We start from the raw sequence: 19643 nt of genomic DNA, 5'->3' as shown, positions 1-19643 counted from the left end.
AGGTAGCGCTAGGAAAAGACAACAAAGGCCCCATTCGTTTACACTCAATCTCTGGCTGTCATGCAACAATGCCCGAACCACAGCTCCCTTTCCACATCCAGGCCCTACAGAACTTTCCACGGTTTACACCAGACGCTTCACGTACCCTGATTCAATCAACTGACAGCACGTCGATCCCGGTATACCACATCGATCCAATTCATTCTATTCCTTGCCCGCCTTTCACCCTCCTGCATGTTCAGGCCCTGATCACTCAAAATCTTTTTCACTCCATCTTTCCACCTCCATTTTGGTCTCCCTCTTCTCCTCGTTCCCTCCACCTCTGACACATATATCCTCTTGGCCAATCTTTCCTCACTCATTCTCTCCATGTGCCCAAACCATTTCAAAACACCCTCTTCTGCTCTCTCAACCACTTTTCTTATTTCCACACATCTCTCTTACCCTTACATTACTTACTCGATCAAACCACCTCACACCACACATTGTCCTCAAACATCTCATTTCCAGCACATCCACCCTCCTGCGCACAACTCTATCCATAGCCCACGCCTCGCAACCATACAACATTGTTGGAACCACTATTCCTTCAAACATACCCATTTTTGCTTTCCGAGATAATGTTCTCGACTTCCACACATTCTTCAAGGCTCCCAGGATTTTTGCCCCCTCCCCCACCCTATGATTCACTTCCGCTTCTATGGTTCCATCCACGGCCAGATCCACTCCCAGATATCTAAAACACTTTACTTCCTCCAGTTTTTCTCCATTCAAACTTACCTCCCAATTGACTTGACCCTCAACCCTACTGTAACTAATAACCTTGCTCTTATTCACATTTACTCTTAACTTTCTTCTTTCACACACTTTACCAAACTCAGTCACCAGCTTCAGCAGTTTCTCACATAAATCAGCCACCAGCGCTGTATCATCAGCGAACAACAACCGACACTTCCCAAGCTCTCTCATCCCCAACAGACTTCATACTTGCCCCTCTTTCCAAAACTCTTGCATTCACCTCCCTAACAACCCCATCCATAAACAAATTAAACAACCATGGAGACATCACACACCCCTGCCGCAAACCTACATTCACTGAGAACCAATCACTTTCCTCTCTTCCTACACGTACACATGCCTTACATCCTCGATAAAAACTTTTCACTGCTTCTAACAACTTGCCTCCCACACCATATATTCTTAGTACCTTCCACAGAGCATCTCTATGTATACTAGATAAATAAATATATTTGTTTATTATACTTGATTGCCATGAAACAGATGAAGAATAGCCCAGCCAATCAAATACACACATATATACATAAACGCCCATACCCACACTTATACAAAATCAACATAAACATATACATATAAACATATACACAGACATATACATAAATACACAAGTACATATTCATACTTGTTTGCCTTCATCCATTCCTGGCACCACCCTGCCCCACGGGAAACAGCATCACTACCCCGTCTGGTGGACAGACATGTGAATATACACCAACAGAGGGATTCAAACCCTGGGTTTGGGCATCTGGCTGCCACAGCTACCTGGACATTAAAAGATGCACATAGATTAAAGTTCAAGCTACCTCCACCAAGATGAGGCAATGACACATGTACAAACATGAGAAGTGGCTGAGGCAGCCAGGTGTCCTACCCAGGGTTCAAATCACTTTGTTGGTGTATATGGATCTGTCTGTCCATCAACATATTTGTCAGAGCATTGGAGTTGCATGAAATTAAAGTTCATGCTACCACCACTAGGATGCGGGTGGAACAGACATATAAACACTAGAAGTCTGATGTGTGTCTCTTTTAACCTCCGTTTGTCCAAAGCAGCCAGATGCCCTTCCCAGGGTTCAAATCCCTCTGCTGATGCATATACATTTGTCTGTTTATCAACAGATTTGTCACACCTTCGGAGCAGCATCAGATTAAAGTCCATGCGACCTCCACTTAAATGAGGTTGGGACACATGTAAAAATGCTAGAAGTCTAGTGTGTGTCTTCTAACCTCTTTGTGGCCAAGGCAGCCAGACACCCTACCAAGGGTTCAAATCCTTATGTTGGTGGATATACATTTGTCTGTCCATTGGCAAATTTGTCACACCACTGTAGCCAAGTGAGATCAAAGTTCATGCTACCCCCACCTAGATGAAGTTGGGACACACGTAAAATCACTGGAAGTCTAGTGTGTGTGTGTGTGTGTCTTTTAACCTCCTTGTAGCTGAGGCAGACAGACGCCATACACAGGGTTCGAATCTCTCAGTCGGTGTAAATACATATGTCTGTCCATCGACATATTTGTCAAAATATCGAAGCCATGTGAGATGAAAGTTCATGCTACGCCCACCAAGATGAGGTTAGGACACACACAAAAACACTAGAAGCTAGAAGTTTAGTGAGTGCATCTTTAATCTCCATTTCCCGGGTCAGCAAGGTAGAGGCAGGAAACAGATGAAGAATGGCCCATCCACTCGTATACCCATATATATACATAAACACCCATACATGCACATATACATAAATATACAAATCAACATATACATACATATACATACAAAGTCATATAAATGTATACACATGCACATATTCATACTTGCTTGCCTTCATCCATTCCTGGTGCTACCGTGCCCAACAGAAAAGAATACTGTTGCCCTCTGCTTCAGCGAGGTAGCATAAAAAAAGATACAAAAAAGGCCACATCCATTCACACTCAAGTCTCTAGCTGTCAGGTGTAATGCACCAAAACCACAGCAACCTATCCACATCCAGGCTCCACAGACCTTTCCATGGTTTACCCAACGTTTCACATGCCCTGGTTCAGTCAACTGACAGTATGTCGACCCTGTTATACCACATCTTTTCAATTCACTCTTGTCCTTGCACGCCACTCACCCTCCTGTATTGAACGTTCAGGCCCTCATTGCTCAAAACCTTTTTCACTCCATCCCTCCACCTCCAATTCTGTCTCCCGCTTCTTCTTGTTCCCTTCACCTTGGACACATATATCGTCTTTGTCAATCTTCCTCACTCACTCTCTACAAACATCCAAACCATTTCAACACATCCTCTTCTGCTCTCTCAACCACACTCTTTTTATTTCCCACATCTCTCTTACCCTTTCAATACTTACTCGATCAAACCACCTCACACCACATATTGTCCTCAAACATTTCATCTCCAACACAACCACCCTCCTCTGTACAACCCTATCTATAGCCCATGCCTCTCAACCATATAACATGGTTGGAACTACCATTCCTTCAAACATACCCATTTTTGCTCTCTGAGATAATGTCCTCACCTCCCACACATTCTTCAATGCTCCCAGAACCTTCGCCCCCTCCCCTACCCTATGACTTGCTTCCGCTTCCATGGTTCCACCCGCTGCTAAATCCACTCCCAGATATCTAAAACACTTCACTTCCTCCAACTTTTCTCCATTCAAACTTACCTCCCAATTAACTTGTCCCTCAACTCTACTGAACCTAACAACCTTGCTCTCATTTACATTCACTCACAGCGTTCTTCTTTCACACACTTTACCAGACTCAGTCACCAACTTCTGCAGTTTCTCACCCAAATCAGCCACCAGCACTGTATCATCAGCGAACAACAAATGGTTCACTTCCTAAGCCCTTTCATCAAAAAGAGACTGCACACTTGCCCCTCTCTCCAAAACTTGCATTCACCTCCCTAACCACCCCATTAAACAACCATGGAGACATCACGCACCCCTGCCGCAAACCAGAGTGTGGCAATAAAGAGAGTGTGGCTGAGAAAGCAGCAAAGAGTGTGTTGAAATGGTTTGGACATATAAAGAGAATGTGTGAGGAAAGGTCGACCAAGAGGATATATGTGTCAGAGATGGAGGCAACAAGAAGTGGGAGACTAAATTGGAGGTGGAAGGATAGAGTAAAAAAGATTTTTAGCATTGCCACCCCATGTCCGTGAGGTAGCGCCAGGAAGCAGATGAAGAAACGCCACATCTGCTCACACTCATTCTCTACCTGTCATGTGTAATGCACCAAAACCACAGCTCCCTATCCACATCCAGGCCTCACAGACCTTTCCATGATTTACCCAGGGCATTTCACATGCCTTGGTTCAGTCCACTGGCAGCACTTCGACCCCATTATACACATGACTCATGACAGCTTGTGTATAGATGCAAGTGGATGTAGACTTTCTTTGTCGGTTTCTTGGCACAACCTCATTGACAAGGGAGGTGGTAATGCTGTTTCCTATGGAGCAGGGTGGTGCTGGGAATGGATGAAGGCAAGCAAGTATGACTATGTACATGTGTATATATGTAAAAGTTGAGCATCCCTAATCAGAAAATCCATAATGCTCCAAATCCAAACCTTTGCGAGTGGTGACATGATGTTACAAGTGGAAAATTCTACACCTGACTTGCCTATACTTGGTTCTGATGCTCTGGTGGCACTAGTTTGTTACATACCATCGTCACCACCAGACCTACATGCTTTACTCAGTTTTTTGCTTATTCTCTGGTCTGTGATACAAAGATATTGTTGAAAATGTCAAAAAGGCCTCCAGAGTCTGTCAGTAAGCTGGAAGAAGCGGACATCAAAGAAATTTTTAACATCGATAATGTGGCTCCAGTTGTTCATTCACTAACAAACATAAAAATAGCTAAAATGGTTCTGCATTAAGGTGATCGTGATAATAGAGATGAATCAAGGTGATCGTGATGATAGAGATGAAGATGACTTTGATAGCACTGCAGAAAAGTACCTATATATTACATGGTGAAAATGTGTGATGGGCTTATTGAAGGACTAGAGCAGAACAAGAAATCATGTTAGTTTATACAATCAAAGAGAGACTTCAAAGACAAAAACCACTGTTAATGAGGCAGATGACTCTGGAGGAAATATTTAAAAAAGCCATCCAGCAGAATGCCTCCTCATCCCTAGAGGACCCACTCATGATGATGTCAACAGTGATGTACTCTCCCCCTCAAGTCTCTCTGGCTACATGTAATTCTATTATTTGTTGCTGCATTCATCATGCCTTTGTAAGCAGAAAGATCACGTTCTTTGATAACTGCAAAGCAATATTTTCATGTGAAATCTGAATTTCATCTCTCCACCTACAATGCCATGTTTGAGCATTACCAACTTTGCCCATTGCCAACTTGGACCATTTTGGATTACCTGCTCAGCCCATCCGCCATACCAACTCGAACCATTTCAGATTACCAACTCAGACCATTTTAGACCTCTGATCACAGCCTACCCCAAACTCTGTAATTAATAATCACCAAAATCGGTCCCTCTCAAGTGTGTGAGTCATTACAGTCATGTTGTCCAGATTCTTGTAACCGATACACTATCAAGATAAATACACCATGGCCGACGCTTCTCACCCTCAACTCACTTTGTTCAAAGTCATGTGGCGCTGCTGGACATATGCAGGGTGGGTAGTTTAAACACCACTGCGCTAGTTAAGGGTAAAACACACATACACACACACACACAAACCGCAGGCTACAACTTACAATCGCAACATTATTGTGTTCTAATTTTTCTCAGTTTTCATTACATTCACAGCTACCTGTGTTATCATAGATTAGATGCATATTTGTTTTTATATCTCAAATAAAACCTAAAAAATATAATACAGTATACCATAACCTTTTACTCAAAACACACCATCGTAGGTGGAAATTGAAAACCTGCAGTTGTGTGTGTTGTTATTGTTTAACAGCTGATACAGGTATTCTGTTGATGCTACTGTGCTGCTTAGTAACCCTAAACACATTATTTTTTCATTGTATTAATGGCATTTCATATCTCTTTACTGTTAAGTACTTATGTGTGAATAAGTGTAAGAAAATTATTGCTACTCAGTAGCATATAAATTCAGTCAGGAATGAAGGTAACGCCAAACAACCACAGATTGTGCACATGGGTGGCTAAGGTTGTGCCACCAAAGCTTTCTGATGTTCAGAGTTACACAAACTTTGTTTCATATGTAAAATTATTAAAAATATTGTATAAATTACCTTCAGGCTATGTGTATAAGGTGCATATGAAACAAATGGATTTTGTGCTTTGACTTGGGTCCCATCACCTAGATATCTCATAAGTATATGCAAATATTCCAAAATCTGAAACAATTCTGGTCCCAGGCATTCTAAACAAAGGATACTCAACCTGCATATGTATTTTTTCATACACATTCGCCATTTCCCACATCAACATGGTAGTGTCAAGAACAGAGGACTGAGCCTCAAGAGGAAAAATTCCTCACTTGGCTTTCTTTTATGTTCCTTCTTTTGGAAAAGTAAAGACTAGATGGGAGGATTTCAAGCCCCCACTCCAAACCCATTTAGTCACCTTCTACAACAAGCAGGGAATATGTGGGAAGTATTATTTCTCCGCTATCCACAGGGATAATGTATGTTATTATTTTCACTTTTTATTATACTCAGTCACTGTCTCCCGTGTTAGCAAGGTAGCTCAAGGAAACAGACGAAAGAATGGCCCAACCCACCAATAAAAACATGTATATACATAAACAACCACACATGCACATATACATACCTATACATTTCAATGTATACATATACAGACATATACATATATACACATGTACATATTCATACTTGCTGCCTTCATCCATTCCTGTCGCCACCCTGCCACACATGAAATGGCACCCCCTTCCCCCACCACTTGCGTGCGAGGTAGCGCTAGGAAAAGATAACAATGGCCACAATCATTCACACTCAGTCTCTAGCTGTCATGTACAATGCACTGAAACCACGGCTCCCTTTCCACATCCAGGCCCCACAAAACTTTCCATGGTTTATCCCAGATGCTTCACATAACCTGGTTCAATCCACTGACAACACGTCGACCCCGGTATACCACATGGTTCCAATCACTCTATTCCAAGCATGCCTTTCACTTTCCTGTATGTTCAGGCCCTGATTGCTCAAAATCTTTTTCACTCCATCCTTCCATCACCAATTTGGCCTCCCACATCTTGTTCCCTCCACCTCTCACCTTGTCAATCTTTCCTCACTCATTCTCTCCAAACATCCAAACCATTTCAATACACCCTCTTCTGCTCTCTCAAGCACACTCTTTTTATTACCACACATCTCTCTTACATTACTTAATCAAACCACCTCACACCACATATTGTCCTCAAACATTTCATTTCCAACACATCCACCCTCCTTCACACCGCCCTATCTACAGCCATGCCTCGCACCCACATGACATTGCTGGAAACACCATTCCTTTAAACATACCCAATTTTGCTCTCCAAGATAACTTTCTCGCCTTCTACACATTCTTCAATGCTCTCAGAACCTTCGCCCCCTCCCCCACCCTGTGACTCACTTCCGCTTCCATGGTTCCACCCACTGCTAAATCCACTCCAGATATCTAAAACACTTCGCTGCCTCCAGTTTTTCTCCATTCACACTTACCTCTCAATTAACTTGCCCCTCAACCCTACTGAACCTAATAACCTTGCTCTTATTCATATTCACTCTCAGCTTTCTTCTTTCACACACTTTACCAAACTCAGTCACCAACTTCTGCAGTTCCTCATCCAAATCAGCCACCAGTGCTGTATCATCAGCGAACAACTGACTCACTTCCTAAGCCCTCTCATCCATAACAGACTGCATACTTGCCCCTCTCTCCAAAACTCTTGCATTCACCTCCCTAACAACCCCATCCATAAACAAATTAAACAACCATGGATACATCATGCACCCCTGCAGCAAACCAACATTCACTGGGAACCAATCACTTTCCTCTCTTCCTACACGTACATATGCCTTACATCCTTGATAAAAACTTTTCACTGCTTCTAGCAACTTACCTCCTACACCATATACTCTTAATACCTTCCACAAAGCATCTCTATCAACTCTATCATATGCCTTCTCCAGATCTATAAATGCTACATACAAATCCATCTGTTTTTCTAAGTATTTCTCGCAAATATTCTTCAAAGCAAACACCTGATCCACACATCCTCTACCATTTCTGAAACCACACTGCTCTTCCCCAACCTGATGCTCCATTTGTTTATGGATGGGGTGGTTAGGGAGGTAAATGCAAAAGTTTTGGGGAGAAAAGCAAGTATGCAGTCTGTTAGGGATGAGAGGGTCTGGGAAGCGAGTCAGTTACTGTTCACCGATAATACAGCACTGATGGCTGATTTGAGTGAGAAACTGCATTTGTTAGTGACCCAGTCTAGAAAAGTGTGTGAAAGGAGTAAGTTAAGTGTAAATGAGAGTAAGAGCAAGGTTATCAGGTTCAGTAGGGTTGAGGAACCAGTAAAGTGGGATGTAAGTATGAATGGAGAAAAATTGGAGGAAGTGAAGTGTTTCAGATATCTGGAAGTGCACTTAGCAGCAGATGAAACAATGGAAGCAGAGGCGAGTCACAGGGTGGAGTAGGGGGTGAAGGTTCTGGGAGCAATGAAGAACATTGGTTGATGAGGATATTCAATGTATGTACAGATCATGGTAAAGTGCCAAAGGATTGACAGAATATATGTAAAGTGCCACTGTATAAAGGTAAAGCAGATAAAGGTGTTAAAAGGAATGTAAAGAGCATCAGACTGGGGAGCAGCAGTGTAGTTTTATAAGTGGTAGAGGATATGTGGATAAGTCATTTGCTTTGAAGAATGTGTGTGAGAAATACTTAGAAAAACAGATAGATTTATATGTGGCATTTGTGGATCTGGGGAAGACATTTAATGGGGTTGATAAATATGCTTCATGGAAGCTCTTAAGAATGGAAGATCTTAAGAATTTATGGTGTATGATGTAAGCTACTAGAAGCAGTGAGAAGTTTTTATCAAGGGTGTAAGGTGTGTGTACAAGTAGGAAAAGAGGAGGTTGAATGGTTCCCAGTGAAGGTCTGTGTGTAGCAGGGTTGTTTAATTTGTTTATAGCTGAGGTGGTGAGGTAGGTAAATGCAAGAGTCTTGGAAAGAGGAGTGAGTATACAGTATGTGGGGGATGAAAGTGCCTGAGAAAAAAGTCAGTTGTTGTTTGTCGATGATACAGCGTTGGTGGCTGATTGGAGTGAGAAATTAAAGAAGTTGGAGACTGAGTATGGAAGAGTGTGTGAAAGGAGAAAGTCAAGAGTAAATGTGAATAAAAGCTAGGTGGAGGGACAAGATATTTGGAATGTATGTTTAAATGGAGAAAAACTGGAGGTAGTGAAGTGTTTCAGACATCTGAGAGTAGACTTGGCAGCAAATGGAACCATGGAAGTGGATACTGACAAAACACAAAAACACTGAAATATCCTAACAAATACTAAACAAATGACCTCCCAACTCAGTCTTACACTCCAAACATCTGGACATGCACCCATCAGAAACCATACAACCCAAACAAACTCGTCACATTCTCCTGCTTATGCTCAGGACATCCACGATCCCTACAATGCCACAAGCACCATTTCAACATATCCCAAGACTTTTCATGCACATAATGCAACTATAGCATAGACAATACACACGTACTATTCAATTGCCCTAACCTTTCTGGATAAATACGCTCACGGAGCATCACAATACTTTATGAACTATGATCCTGACCAGTGAAAGTGGCCAGCTTCATGAGTGCTTAAGCCTCATTTAAAAAGAAGGGACTCCTGGGGCAGGAAGGTATGGTAAATTTTTCAACATTTTACAATCCATATTCCTCAAGGCGCATCATCAGACTCCACCTGCTTGTGGTTATGCTGGAAGTGAAAAGGCACCTTCAGTGAGGCTGCATCATCATCAGTGGGCAAAATGGAGTGCAATCTTGTTGAAGCAACTCTCTCTCTAAAAGGAATCCAATCTTTTCCTGCTACTAATTGTAACACATACATGAACCTGTAAAAGCTCCATAAAAGCAGTCCTCGGGTTATAAAATCAAAATTCAATTATGCATGAAGATAATTCTAACAGTAATCACCAAACAGCCTGCTTCTCTCATGATCCTCTAAACTTCATTCTCCTGTGATCTGCCATTATAATATCTAAAGGTCTGATTCAAAATTTGATATTTGTAATTTGTTTCCACCAATGTGACAGTGTTTGTCTGTACGTCTGAGAAGGAATATATCTACTTTGTTAGTGCAACCAAACATATGTAGCAGTAAGCCACTTTAAGATAGTTATACCATGTGTAATACATTAAGTTTGTCATCCATCCTGCCTGTAATTAGAATATCTTTGCCCACTATGTAATGATATTTTCCTTTCAAATACGCTTCATACTTTGACATTCTGTTCATCAAGACTTTTTACAAGTGAATAACTAAAATGAGTACTCAAACACCTTTACCTTAATAGTTTTAAGTTCTTCTGGTTTGTCTAAATTCTGGAACACTGCTTCTTTAGATTCTGGTTTTACCTCAATAAGGTTGTGGCGGAGATTGACAGTTATTCCTCGTTCCTTCACAACCTGCAAGTATTGACAAAAGATTAATGGTAGAAAAAGTATTGTTACTGTTCAATATCACTGGGTCACCAACAATAAAATGATGTACATCTATCCACCATACCTGAAGGAAATATTTTGCATGATTATCCATTTGCACAAATAGCTACAGAGTTTTACATTAACAGGAAAATGCAAAAAGCTATACCAGGTGAGAAAAATACATGTTCTGAAGTATGAAAAACTCTTCCTCTCTTGAATGGTGTCCCTTAAGCCATGAAAGATATCTCAGACTTCTGAGATTTATCAACCTCTTAACCCTCCTTTAACACTGGTGAAGCATATGCCTTTCATCCTTCACTGATCACCTACTAGGTAACTAACTGCAAATCTTGGCCCAGATCTGCCCTCATGGTGCTTGGTCTTGATCCCACATTTTGGAAAAATGGTACTAAATGGCGGTATCATCAAAAAAAAAAAAAAAAAAAAATTGAACGCTTCTTATTTCTAGATTTCACAACTTTCTGTCAGACATTTGTACTGAGTAGCTCTTTTGTTGAAATTTTCATTTAAACAGAGGCATTTGACATCTGTGGACTCTTAGCATTTATACCACATCTGATACAGTCTTGCATTCCTTGCCAAAACTAAGATTAATGCATGATTTTGACTTTTTTCAAGTCAGCCAGCCTTTTGCTTAATGATCAATATATTTCTGTATGAAGCCATCCATTCAGACAAACGAAATCAAATATCAAGAGCTTATAACTATATCAGCCCACCTGATAAGAGGGAACTTAAGTTTCAGGTAACGGTGGAAGGTGGCCCATTCAGACAGTACATAATGGGAAGTGGAATTATTGAAAAAAAAGTGCATTGTGGTACTACCCACCATATATCAGGAGAGTTAGAGATGGCTACATAGTGAACCAGCACTTGATGTTTGTCAAAGCTGCACTCCTCTGGCTCTGGCGCAGATTGCTGTTTTTTCTTTCTGCTTCATCCACAAATGGACTGCTAGCATTCTGTCCACAAACATACAATCTCTCCTTGTCACACACATAACACATGACAATGCTTAACTCACACAATTTATTCTTCGTAATTCTAAATTTTCCTGAAGAGAGCACTATGCACTAGCCCTGCTTTTCAGCAAAATGGTAGGAGCAACAGACAAGTAGTAGGTAGGAACATTAGACAGAAGCATTAGGTACAAACATTTGGTTGAAGCAGTAGGATGGAGCAATAGACAGGAGCAATATGTAGAACTAGTAGTTAGGAACATTAGATAGGAAAAAAGTAGACACATTAGGGAGATGGAGTCAGAAGGGTCATTAGGTAAGAGCCTTGGGAAACAAAGTGCTTGAGTTGCCCCCTACCAATGGCCAGTTAAGGGAGAGGCACTAAAGGTTAAGAAGTGGCACTGGAGTTCACCAGTTATGGAGACTCTTACCAAAGTAAAAATGCTAATGAAAGTGAAAAGAGAGGCATATAGAAGGTACTTGCAGGGAAAGTGTAAATGACTGGGAGATGTACGACAGAGAGTGGCAGGATGCCAAAGGGATAGTCTATAGGGGCTGGTAAAAAGGGCAAATGAGCGTTGGGGTAAGCATGTTCCAGTAAACTTCAGAGAGAATAAGATTTTATGGAAGGAGGTTAATACTGTGCAAAAAACAAGAGAATAGCTGAGAACATCAGAGAAAGGGGCAAATGGAGAAGTGGCAACAGGTAGTGTTGATGTAAGATGGAGCGAGTATTCTGAAGGACTGTTGAATGTGTTTGATGATAGGGTGGCAGATAAAGAAAAAGAATTACGGAGAAAGGTTTGGTGAAGAGAAAGGGACGGTGAAAGCACTGTGTACAATGAACTGTGGCAAGGTAGGTGGAGTGGATGGTATTGCAGCTGAATTTTTTAAGGGGGTAACTGCATTGTTGACTGATTAGTTAGGATTTTTTATGTAAGTATGGACCATGATAAGGTGCCTGATGATTAGGAGAATGCATGTATAGTACCACAGTATAAAGACAAGTGGAGATAAAGGCGAGTATTCAAACTACAAAGGTATAAGTTTGTTGAGTGTGCATGGAAAGTTGTACAGGAGAGTAGTAAATGAGGTAAAGACATGTACAGAGCATCAGACTGGGGAGGAACAATGTGGTTTTAGAAGTGACAAATGATGTTGGGAACAGGTGTTTGCTTTAAAGAATGTGTGTGAAAAATACTAGGAAAAACAGAAGGATTTGTATGTGGCATTTATGGATCTGAAGAAAGCATAAGACAAGCTTGATAGAGATGCCTTGTGGAAGGTTCTAAGAATATATGGTGTGGGAGGAAAGCTTAAAGTAGTGAAAAGTTTTTATCAAGGGTGTAAGGTGTGTGTACAAGTAGGAAGAGAGGAGAGTGAATTATTCCAAGTGAAGGTTGGTCTGTATCAGGGGTGTGCAATGTCACCAAGGGTGCTTGATTTGTTTGTGGATTGGGTGGTAAGAGAGGTAAATCTTGAAGAGTGGGGTGAGTGTGCAGTCTAGAGAGGATGAGGGGAACTGGAAATGACTCAATTACTGCCTGCTGATGATAGAGCACTGATAGCAGATTTGAATGACAAACAGCAGAGGATGGTGACTAAGTTTGGAAGAGTGTGCAAAAGGAGAAAGTTGAGAGTAAATGTGAATAAAACGAAAGTTATTTCGTATGGTAAAGTGACAGTAAAGATGGGATGTGAGTTTTAATGGAGAGATTTTGGAGGAAGTGAAGTATTTCAGATACCTGGGAGTGGACATGGCACCAAACGAAACCATGGAAACAGAATTGAGTCATGGGGTGGGTTAGGGGGTGAAAGTTCAAGGAGCACTGAAGAATGTGTGGAATGAGAAGTCATTATTTAGGAGGGTGAAAATGGGTACGTTTGTGGATATAGCAGCTCCAAAAATGTTATGTGGATGTGAGGCAAGGGATATAGATGAGAAAGTGTGAAGGAGCGTGAATGTGTTGGAAAAGCAATGTTTGAAGACATGTGGTTTGAGGTATTTGATCAAGTAAATAGTAAAGGGATAATAAAGAATGTGGTTGAGAGAGCTGAAGAGGGTGTGCCGATATGGTATGGACATATGGAGACAATAAGTAAGGAGAGGTTGACAAAGAGGATATGTGTGTCAGAAGTGGAGGGAACAAGGATAGGAGGACCAAATTGGATATGGAAGGATTGACAGAAAAAGATTTTATAAGTGATTGGGGCCTAAACATGTAGGAGGGGTGAAAGGCATGCACTGGACAGAGTGAACTGGAACATTATGGTATACACGGGTCGATGTGCTCTCAATAGATTGAACTAAGGCATGTGAAGCTGCCACGGGCAACCATGGAAAAGTCTGTGGAGGCCTGACTGTGGATAGGGAACTGTGATGTCGGTGCATTACATGACAGTTAGAGAATAGATGTGAGTGGATGCAGCCTTTCTTTGTATGTTCCTAGTGCTCCCTCACTAATGCAGGAAATGGTAATCAACATGAAACAAAATCCTAGTCACTAGTTTCTTTTCAATAAACTACTCCACAAACTGCTCACCAATTCTATTCACCTTACCGAATACTCAAAGCCCACATTCATACCCTTAACTGCCAGATTACCCACTTTCACACTCAAACCATCCATCACTAAGTTCATCTCTTGCATCAAACTTTTGACACACAGCTGCTCCCAAAACACTCACCCCTCTTCATCATTTTTCTTGTGGCAAGGTGCATAAGCACTAATCATCTTCCCCCTCTCATAATACGCTTTCCTTTTTAATCATCCTGACATATAAACATTAAGCATGTACACACTAAACTATGTTTATCTTTTGACTGCATTTTCAATTTCAGCATTAAACACTCTGAGAGCAAATGATAACTTGACCTTAGCTCTTTTGAATGTCAACTGAAATTTTCATATCAACAGTAGCTATGACAATGTTATCTCTTTCTGAATAAAATGTTACTTGACTTACAAAACAAGCTAAAATCAAAAATATACTTCTTGTATGATAATGACATCATGCTACCGTCACCTGAGGAAGCACTGAAATACAACAAAAAGACTAATCAAAAGTTGTTTATTGTGTATCTTTATTCATGAAACCAATAAGGTACTTAGACAAGTCTTTTATCTGGAAGATTAGCAAATTTCCGTGTGTTATTTCAGATTCATTTTAAATAAGTTTATTTTTTTATTTTTTTTTTTTGCTTTGTCGCTGTCTCCCACGTTTGCGAGGTAGCGCAAGGAAACAGATGAAAGAAATGGCCCAACCCACCCCCATACACATGTATATACATACATCCACACATGCAAATATACATACCTACACAGCTTTCCATGGTTTACCCCAGATGCTTCACATGCCTTGATTCAATCCACTGACAGCACGTCAACCCCGGTATACCACATCGCTCCAATTCACTCTATTCCTTGCCCTCCTTTCACCCTCCTGCATGCTCAGGCCCCGATCACTCAAAATCTTTTTCACTCCATCTTTCCACCTCCAATTTGGTCTCCCTCTTCTCCTCGTTCCCTCCACCTCCGACACATATATTCTCTTGGTCAATCTTTCCTCACTCATTCTCTCCATGTGCCCGAACCATTTCAAAACACCCTCTTCTGCTCTCTCAACCACGCTCTTTTTATTTCCACACATCTCTCTTACCCTTACGTTACTTACTCGATCAAACCACCTTACACCACACATTGTCCTCAAACATCTCATTTCCAGCACATCCATCCTCCTGCGCACAACTCTATCCATAGCCCACGCCTCGCAACCATACAACATTGCTGGAACCACTATTCCTTCAAACATACCCATTTTTTGCTTTCCGAGATAATGTTCTCGACTTCCACACATTCTTCAAGGCTCCCAGAATTTTCGCCCCCTCCCCCACCCTATGATCCACTTCCGCTTCCATGGTTCCATCCGCTGCCAGATCCACTCCCAGATATCTAAAACACTTCACTTCCTCCAGTTTTTCTCCATTCAAACTCACCTCCCAATTGACTTGACCCTCAACCCTACTGTACCTAATAACCTTGCTCTTATTCACATTTACTCTTAACTTTCTTCTTTCACACACTTTACCAAACTCAGTCACCAGCTTCTGCAGTTTCTCACATGAATCAGCCACCAGCACTGTATCATCAGCGAACAACAACTGACTCACTTCCCAAGCTCTCTCATCCCCAACAGACTTCATACTTGCCCCTCTTTCCAAAACTCTTGCATTCACCTCCCTAACAACCCCATCCATAAACAAATTAAACAACCATGGAGACATCACACACCCCTGCCGCAAACCTACATTCACTGAGAACCAATCACTTTCCTCTCTTCCTACACGTACACATGCCTTACATCCTCGATAAAAACTTTTCACTGCTTCTAACAACTTGCCTCCCACACCATATATTCTTAATACCTTCCACAGAGCATCTCTATCAACTCTATCATATGCCTTCTCCAGATCCATAAATGCTACATACAAATCCATTTGCTTTTCTAAGTATTTCTCACATACATTCTTCAAAGCAAACACCTGATCCACACATCCTCTACCACTTCTGAAACCACACTGCTCTTCCCTAATCTGATGCTCTGTACATGCCTTCACCCTCTCAATCAATATCCTCCCATATAATTTACCAGGAATACTCAACAAACTTATACCTCTGTAATTTGAGCACTCACTCTTATCCCCTTTGCCTTTGTACAATGGCACTGTGCACGCATTCCGCCAATCCTAATAATAAAATCTGAATATCAAAATGATGAAAAACTTATTCCTTAATTATGCTATGAGGAAATCATGACTGATCTGGTAAAACTTCATTTTTGAAGGCAACAGTCTATTGGGGGGAGGGAAAGGGATCAGGGAGAACACTTAGCATTTGTTGTCTAAATCTCTAACAAACCAATTATGATCACAGAATATCATAGACAAGGAATTCAAGCATGTGAGTGATTTTCATTACATATTAGATTGATGTAAATCATATCTACTTGGATTTGGAAAAAAGTGCCTTAATACAACTTAATAAATTTCACTTTACATCTGGCATTGGGAATAATTTTACCCAGCTAAAAACAAGACTTAAGCATGAAAATTGCATTCAGCACAAACAAGAGACACATTTTCCAGCAAAAAACCACTTTTGTCTTTCAAGTCTGGAGTCCTATTCCAGCTAGTTCAAGTTCAGAGTGACTTAATTAAAAACAATTTTAAAAATTTTTTGTAACTAAACATACAATCAAACATTAAATACATATAAATGATGAACATTTTTCTTCAGTTCAAGAATGCTTACCTTGCCTCTTAATAGCACATACTACCAAAAAAACACAAGTAGAATAAATAAAATCCTAAAGACAATGAATGAATGAAGACAGTAATAAAAAACATGGAAAGGAACCCAAAATTTTTATTTACATGCATGAGCAAAACAAAAAAACAAATCAAACATTGGCCTCTTATGTGGGTAAAAAATATGAAAATGACCCCTGGGAATTATGAAGGATGTAAACTGAACAACACAAACTGGTTTTCAGCTCAAAATATAAAGATAAATCAAATGATGAATGGCTCAACCAACATAATGAAAATTCACTCACAGATATTGAGATATTACATAACATAATCAGAGTGATTGATCAGATCAGAGAAAATTCAGCTCCAGAACCAGATGGTAACCCAGCCACCTTCCTCAAGGTGACAAAAACAGCAATAGCAAAACCAATGATGTTACTGATGAGGTTAAGTCTGGATGAAAACAAAGTTGCTGACATTCATAATCTATCTATATCTCAGATACCAGTTCATAAATTGGCACATATGATACCAATACAAAAGGGAGAATTCAAGTTAACTCTAAACAGTACAGAATAGTTACCCTGACTTCACAAATAATGAAAGTCTTTGAAAGAATGATAAAAGGACACAAATTAGAGTATCTGATTAGAACATTAACATATATGAAGTCCATAATGGATTTGTACCACGGAAAATACCCAAACTCAATTATTATTCCACTATATACACATAGCATCTAGAGACTGAGTGTGAACGAATGTGGCCTTTTTCTATCTGCTTTCCAAGTGCTACCTTGCTGATGCAGAGGGTGGTGATGCTGTTTCCTGTGGGGCAGGGTGGCACTGGAAATGGATGAAAGCAAGCAAGTATGAATATGTACAAGTGTATATATGTATATGTCCATGTGTGTGTATGTATATGTGTATATGTTGATATATGTATGCATATGTACATGTATGTGTGTGTTTGTATATGTGTATATACGAGTGGATGGTAAACAGAGAAGAGATAGTAAAAGCTTTGCGGAAGATGAAAGCCAGCAAGGCAGCAGGTTTGGATGGTATTGCAGTGGAATCTATCAAAAAAGGGGGTGACTGTATTGTTGCCTGGTTGGTAAGGTTATTTAATGTATGTATGATTCATGGTGAGGTGCCTGAGGATTGGCGGAATGCTTGCATAGTGCCATTGTACAAAGGCAAAGGGGATAAGAGTGAGTGCTCAAATTACAGAGGTATAAGTCTGTTGAAGTCTGTTTGCTTTGAAGAATGTATGTGAGAAATACTTAGAAAAGCAAATGGATTTGTATGTAGCATTTATGGATCTGGAGAAGGCATATGATAGAGTTGATAGAGATGCTCTGTGGAAGGTATTAAGAATATATGGTGTGGGAGGCAAGTTGTTAGAAGCAGTGAAAAGTTTTTATCGAGGATGTAAGGCATGTGTACGTGTAGGAAGAGAGGAAAGTGATTGGTTCTCAGTGAATGTAGGTTTGCGGCAGGGGTGTGTGATGTCTCCATGGTTGTTTAATTTGTTTATGGATGGGGTTGTTAGGGAGGTAAATGCAAGAGTCCTGGAAAGAGGGGCAAGTATGAAGTCTGTTGGGGATGAGAGAGCTTGGGAAGTGAGTCAGTTGTTGTTCGCTGATGATACAGCGCTGGTGGCTGATTCATGTGAGAAACTGCAGAAGCTGGTGACTGAGTTTGGTAAAGTGTGTGGAAGAAGAAAGTTAAGAGTAAATGTGAATAAGAGCAAGGTTATTAGGTACAGTAGGGTTGAGGGTCAAGTCAATTGGGAGGTGAGTTTGAATGGAGAAAAACTGGAGGAAGTGAAGTGTTTTAGATATCTGGGAGTGGATCTGTCAGCGGATGGAACCATGGAAGCGGAAGTGGATCATAGGGTGGGGGAGGGGGCGAAAATTTTGGGAGCCTTGAAAAATGTGTGGAAGTCGAGAACAGTATCTCGGAAAGCAAAAATGGGTATGTTTGAAGGAATAGTGGTTCCAACAATGTTGTATGGTTGCGAGGCGTGGGCTATGGATAGAGTTGTGCGCAGGAGGATGGATGTGCTGGAAATGAGATGTTTGAGGACAATGTGTGGTGTGAGGTGGTTTGATCGAGTAAGTAACGTAAGGGTAAGAGAGATGTGTGGAAATAAAAAGAGCGTGGTTGAGAGAGCAGAAGAGGGTGTTTTGAAATGGTTTGGGCACATGGAGAGAATGAGTGAGGAAAGATTGACCAAGAGGATATATGTGTCGGAGGTGGAGGGAACGAGGAGAAGAGGGAGACCAAATTGGAGGTGGAAAGATGGAGTGAAAAAGATTTTGTGTGATCGGGGCCTGAACATGCAGGAGGGTGAAAGGAGGGCAAGGAATAGAGTGAATTGGAGCGATGTGGTATACAGGGGTTGACGTGCTGTCAGTGGAGTGAATCAAGGCATGTGAAGCGTCTGGGGTAAACCATGGAAAGCTGTGTAGGTATGTATATTTGCGTGTGTGGACGTGTGTATGTACATGTGTATGGGGGGGGGGGTGGGCCATTTCTTTCGTCTATTTCCTTGCGCTACCTCGCAAAATGTATGTGAGAAATACTTAGAAAAGCAAATGGATTTGTATGTAGCATTTATGGATCTGAAGAAGGCATATGATAGAGTTGATAGAGATGCTCTGTGGAAGGTATTAAGAATATATGGTGTGGGAGGCAAGTTGTTAGAAGCAGTGAAAAGTTTTTATCGAGGATGTAAGGCATGTGTACGTGTAGGAAGAGAGGAAAGTGATTGGTTCTCAGTGAATGTAGGTTTGCGGCAGGGGTGTGTGATGTCTCCATGGTTGTTTAATTTGTTTATGGATGGGGTTGTTAGGGA

General features: G+C 41.0%; 1 protein-coding gene across 4 annotated transcripts in view; it reads right to left on the bottom strand.

Annotated features, from left to right (window-relative positions):
- Positions 1–19643, bottom strand: part of Sqor (Sulfide quinone oxidoreductase) — a 125628-nt gene that overhangs the window by 53557 nt on the left and 52428 nt on the right. For all 4 annotated transcript variants that reach the window (XM_071662837.1, XM_071662838.1, XM_071662836.1 and 1 more), the window contains exon 8: positions 10353–10472. In XM_071662837.1, coding sequence (XP_071518938.1) covers positions 10353–10472 — 120 coding nt within the window. The remainder of the gene's footprint in view (positions 1–10352; positions 10473–19643) is intronic.

The sequence above is a fragment of the Panulirus ornatus genome, chromosome 6 (assembly GCF_036320965.1).
Source record: "Panulirus ornatus isolate Po-2019 chromosome 6, ASM3632096v1, whole genome shotgun sequence".
In the NCBI taxonomy this organism is placed as follows: domain Eukaryota; kingdom Metazoa; phylum Arthropoda; class Malacostraca; order Decapoda; family Palinuridae; genus Panulirus; species Panulirus ornatus.
Note: the sequence above shows the minus strand (reverse complement) of the source record. Positions and strands in the feature narration are given on the sequence as shown.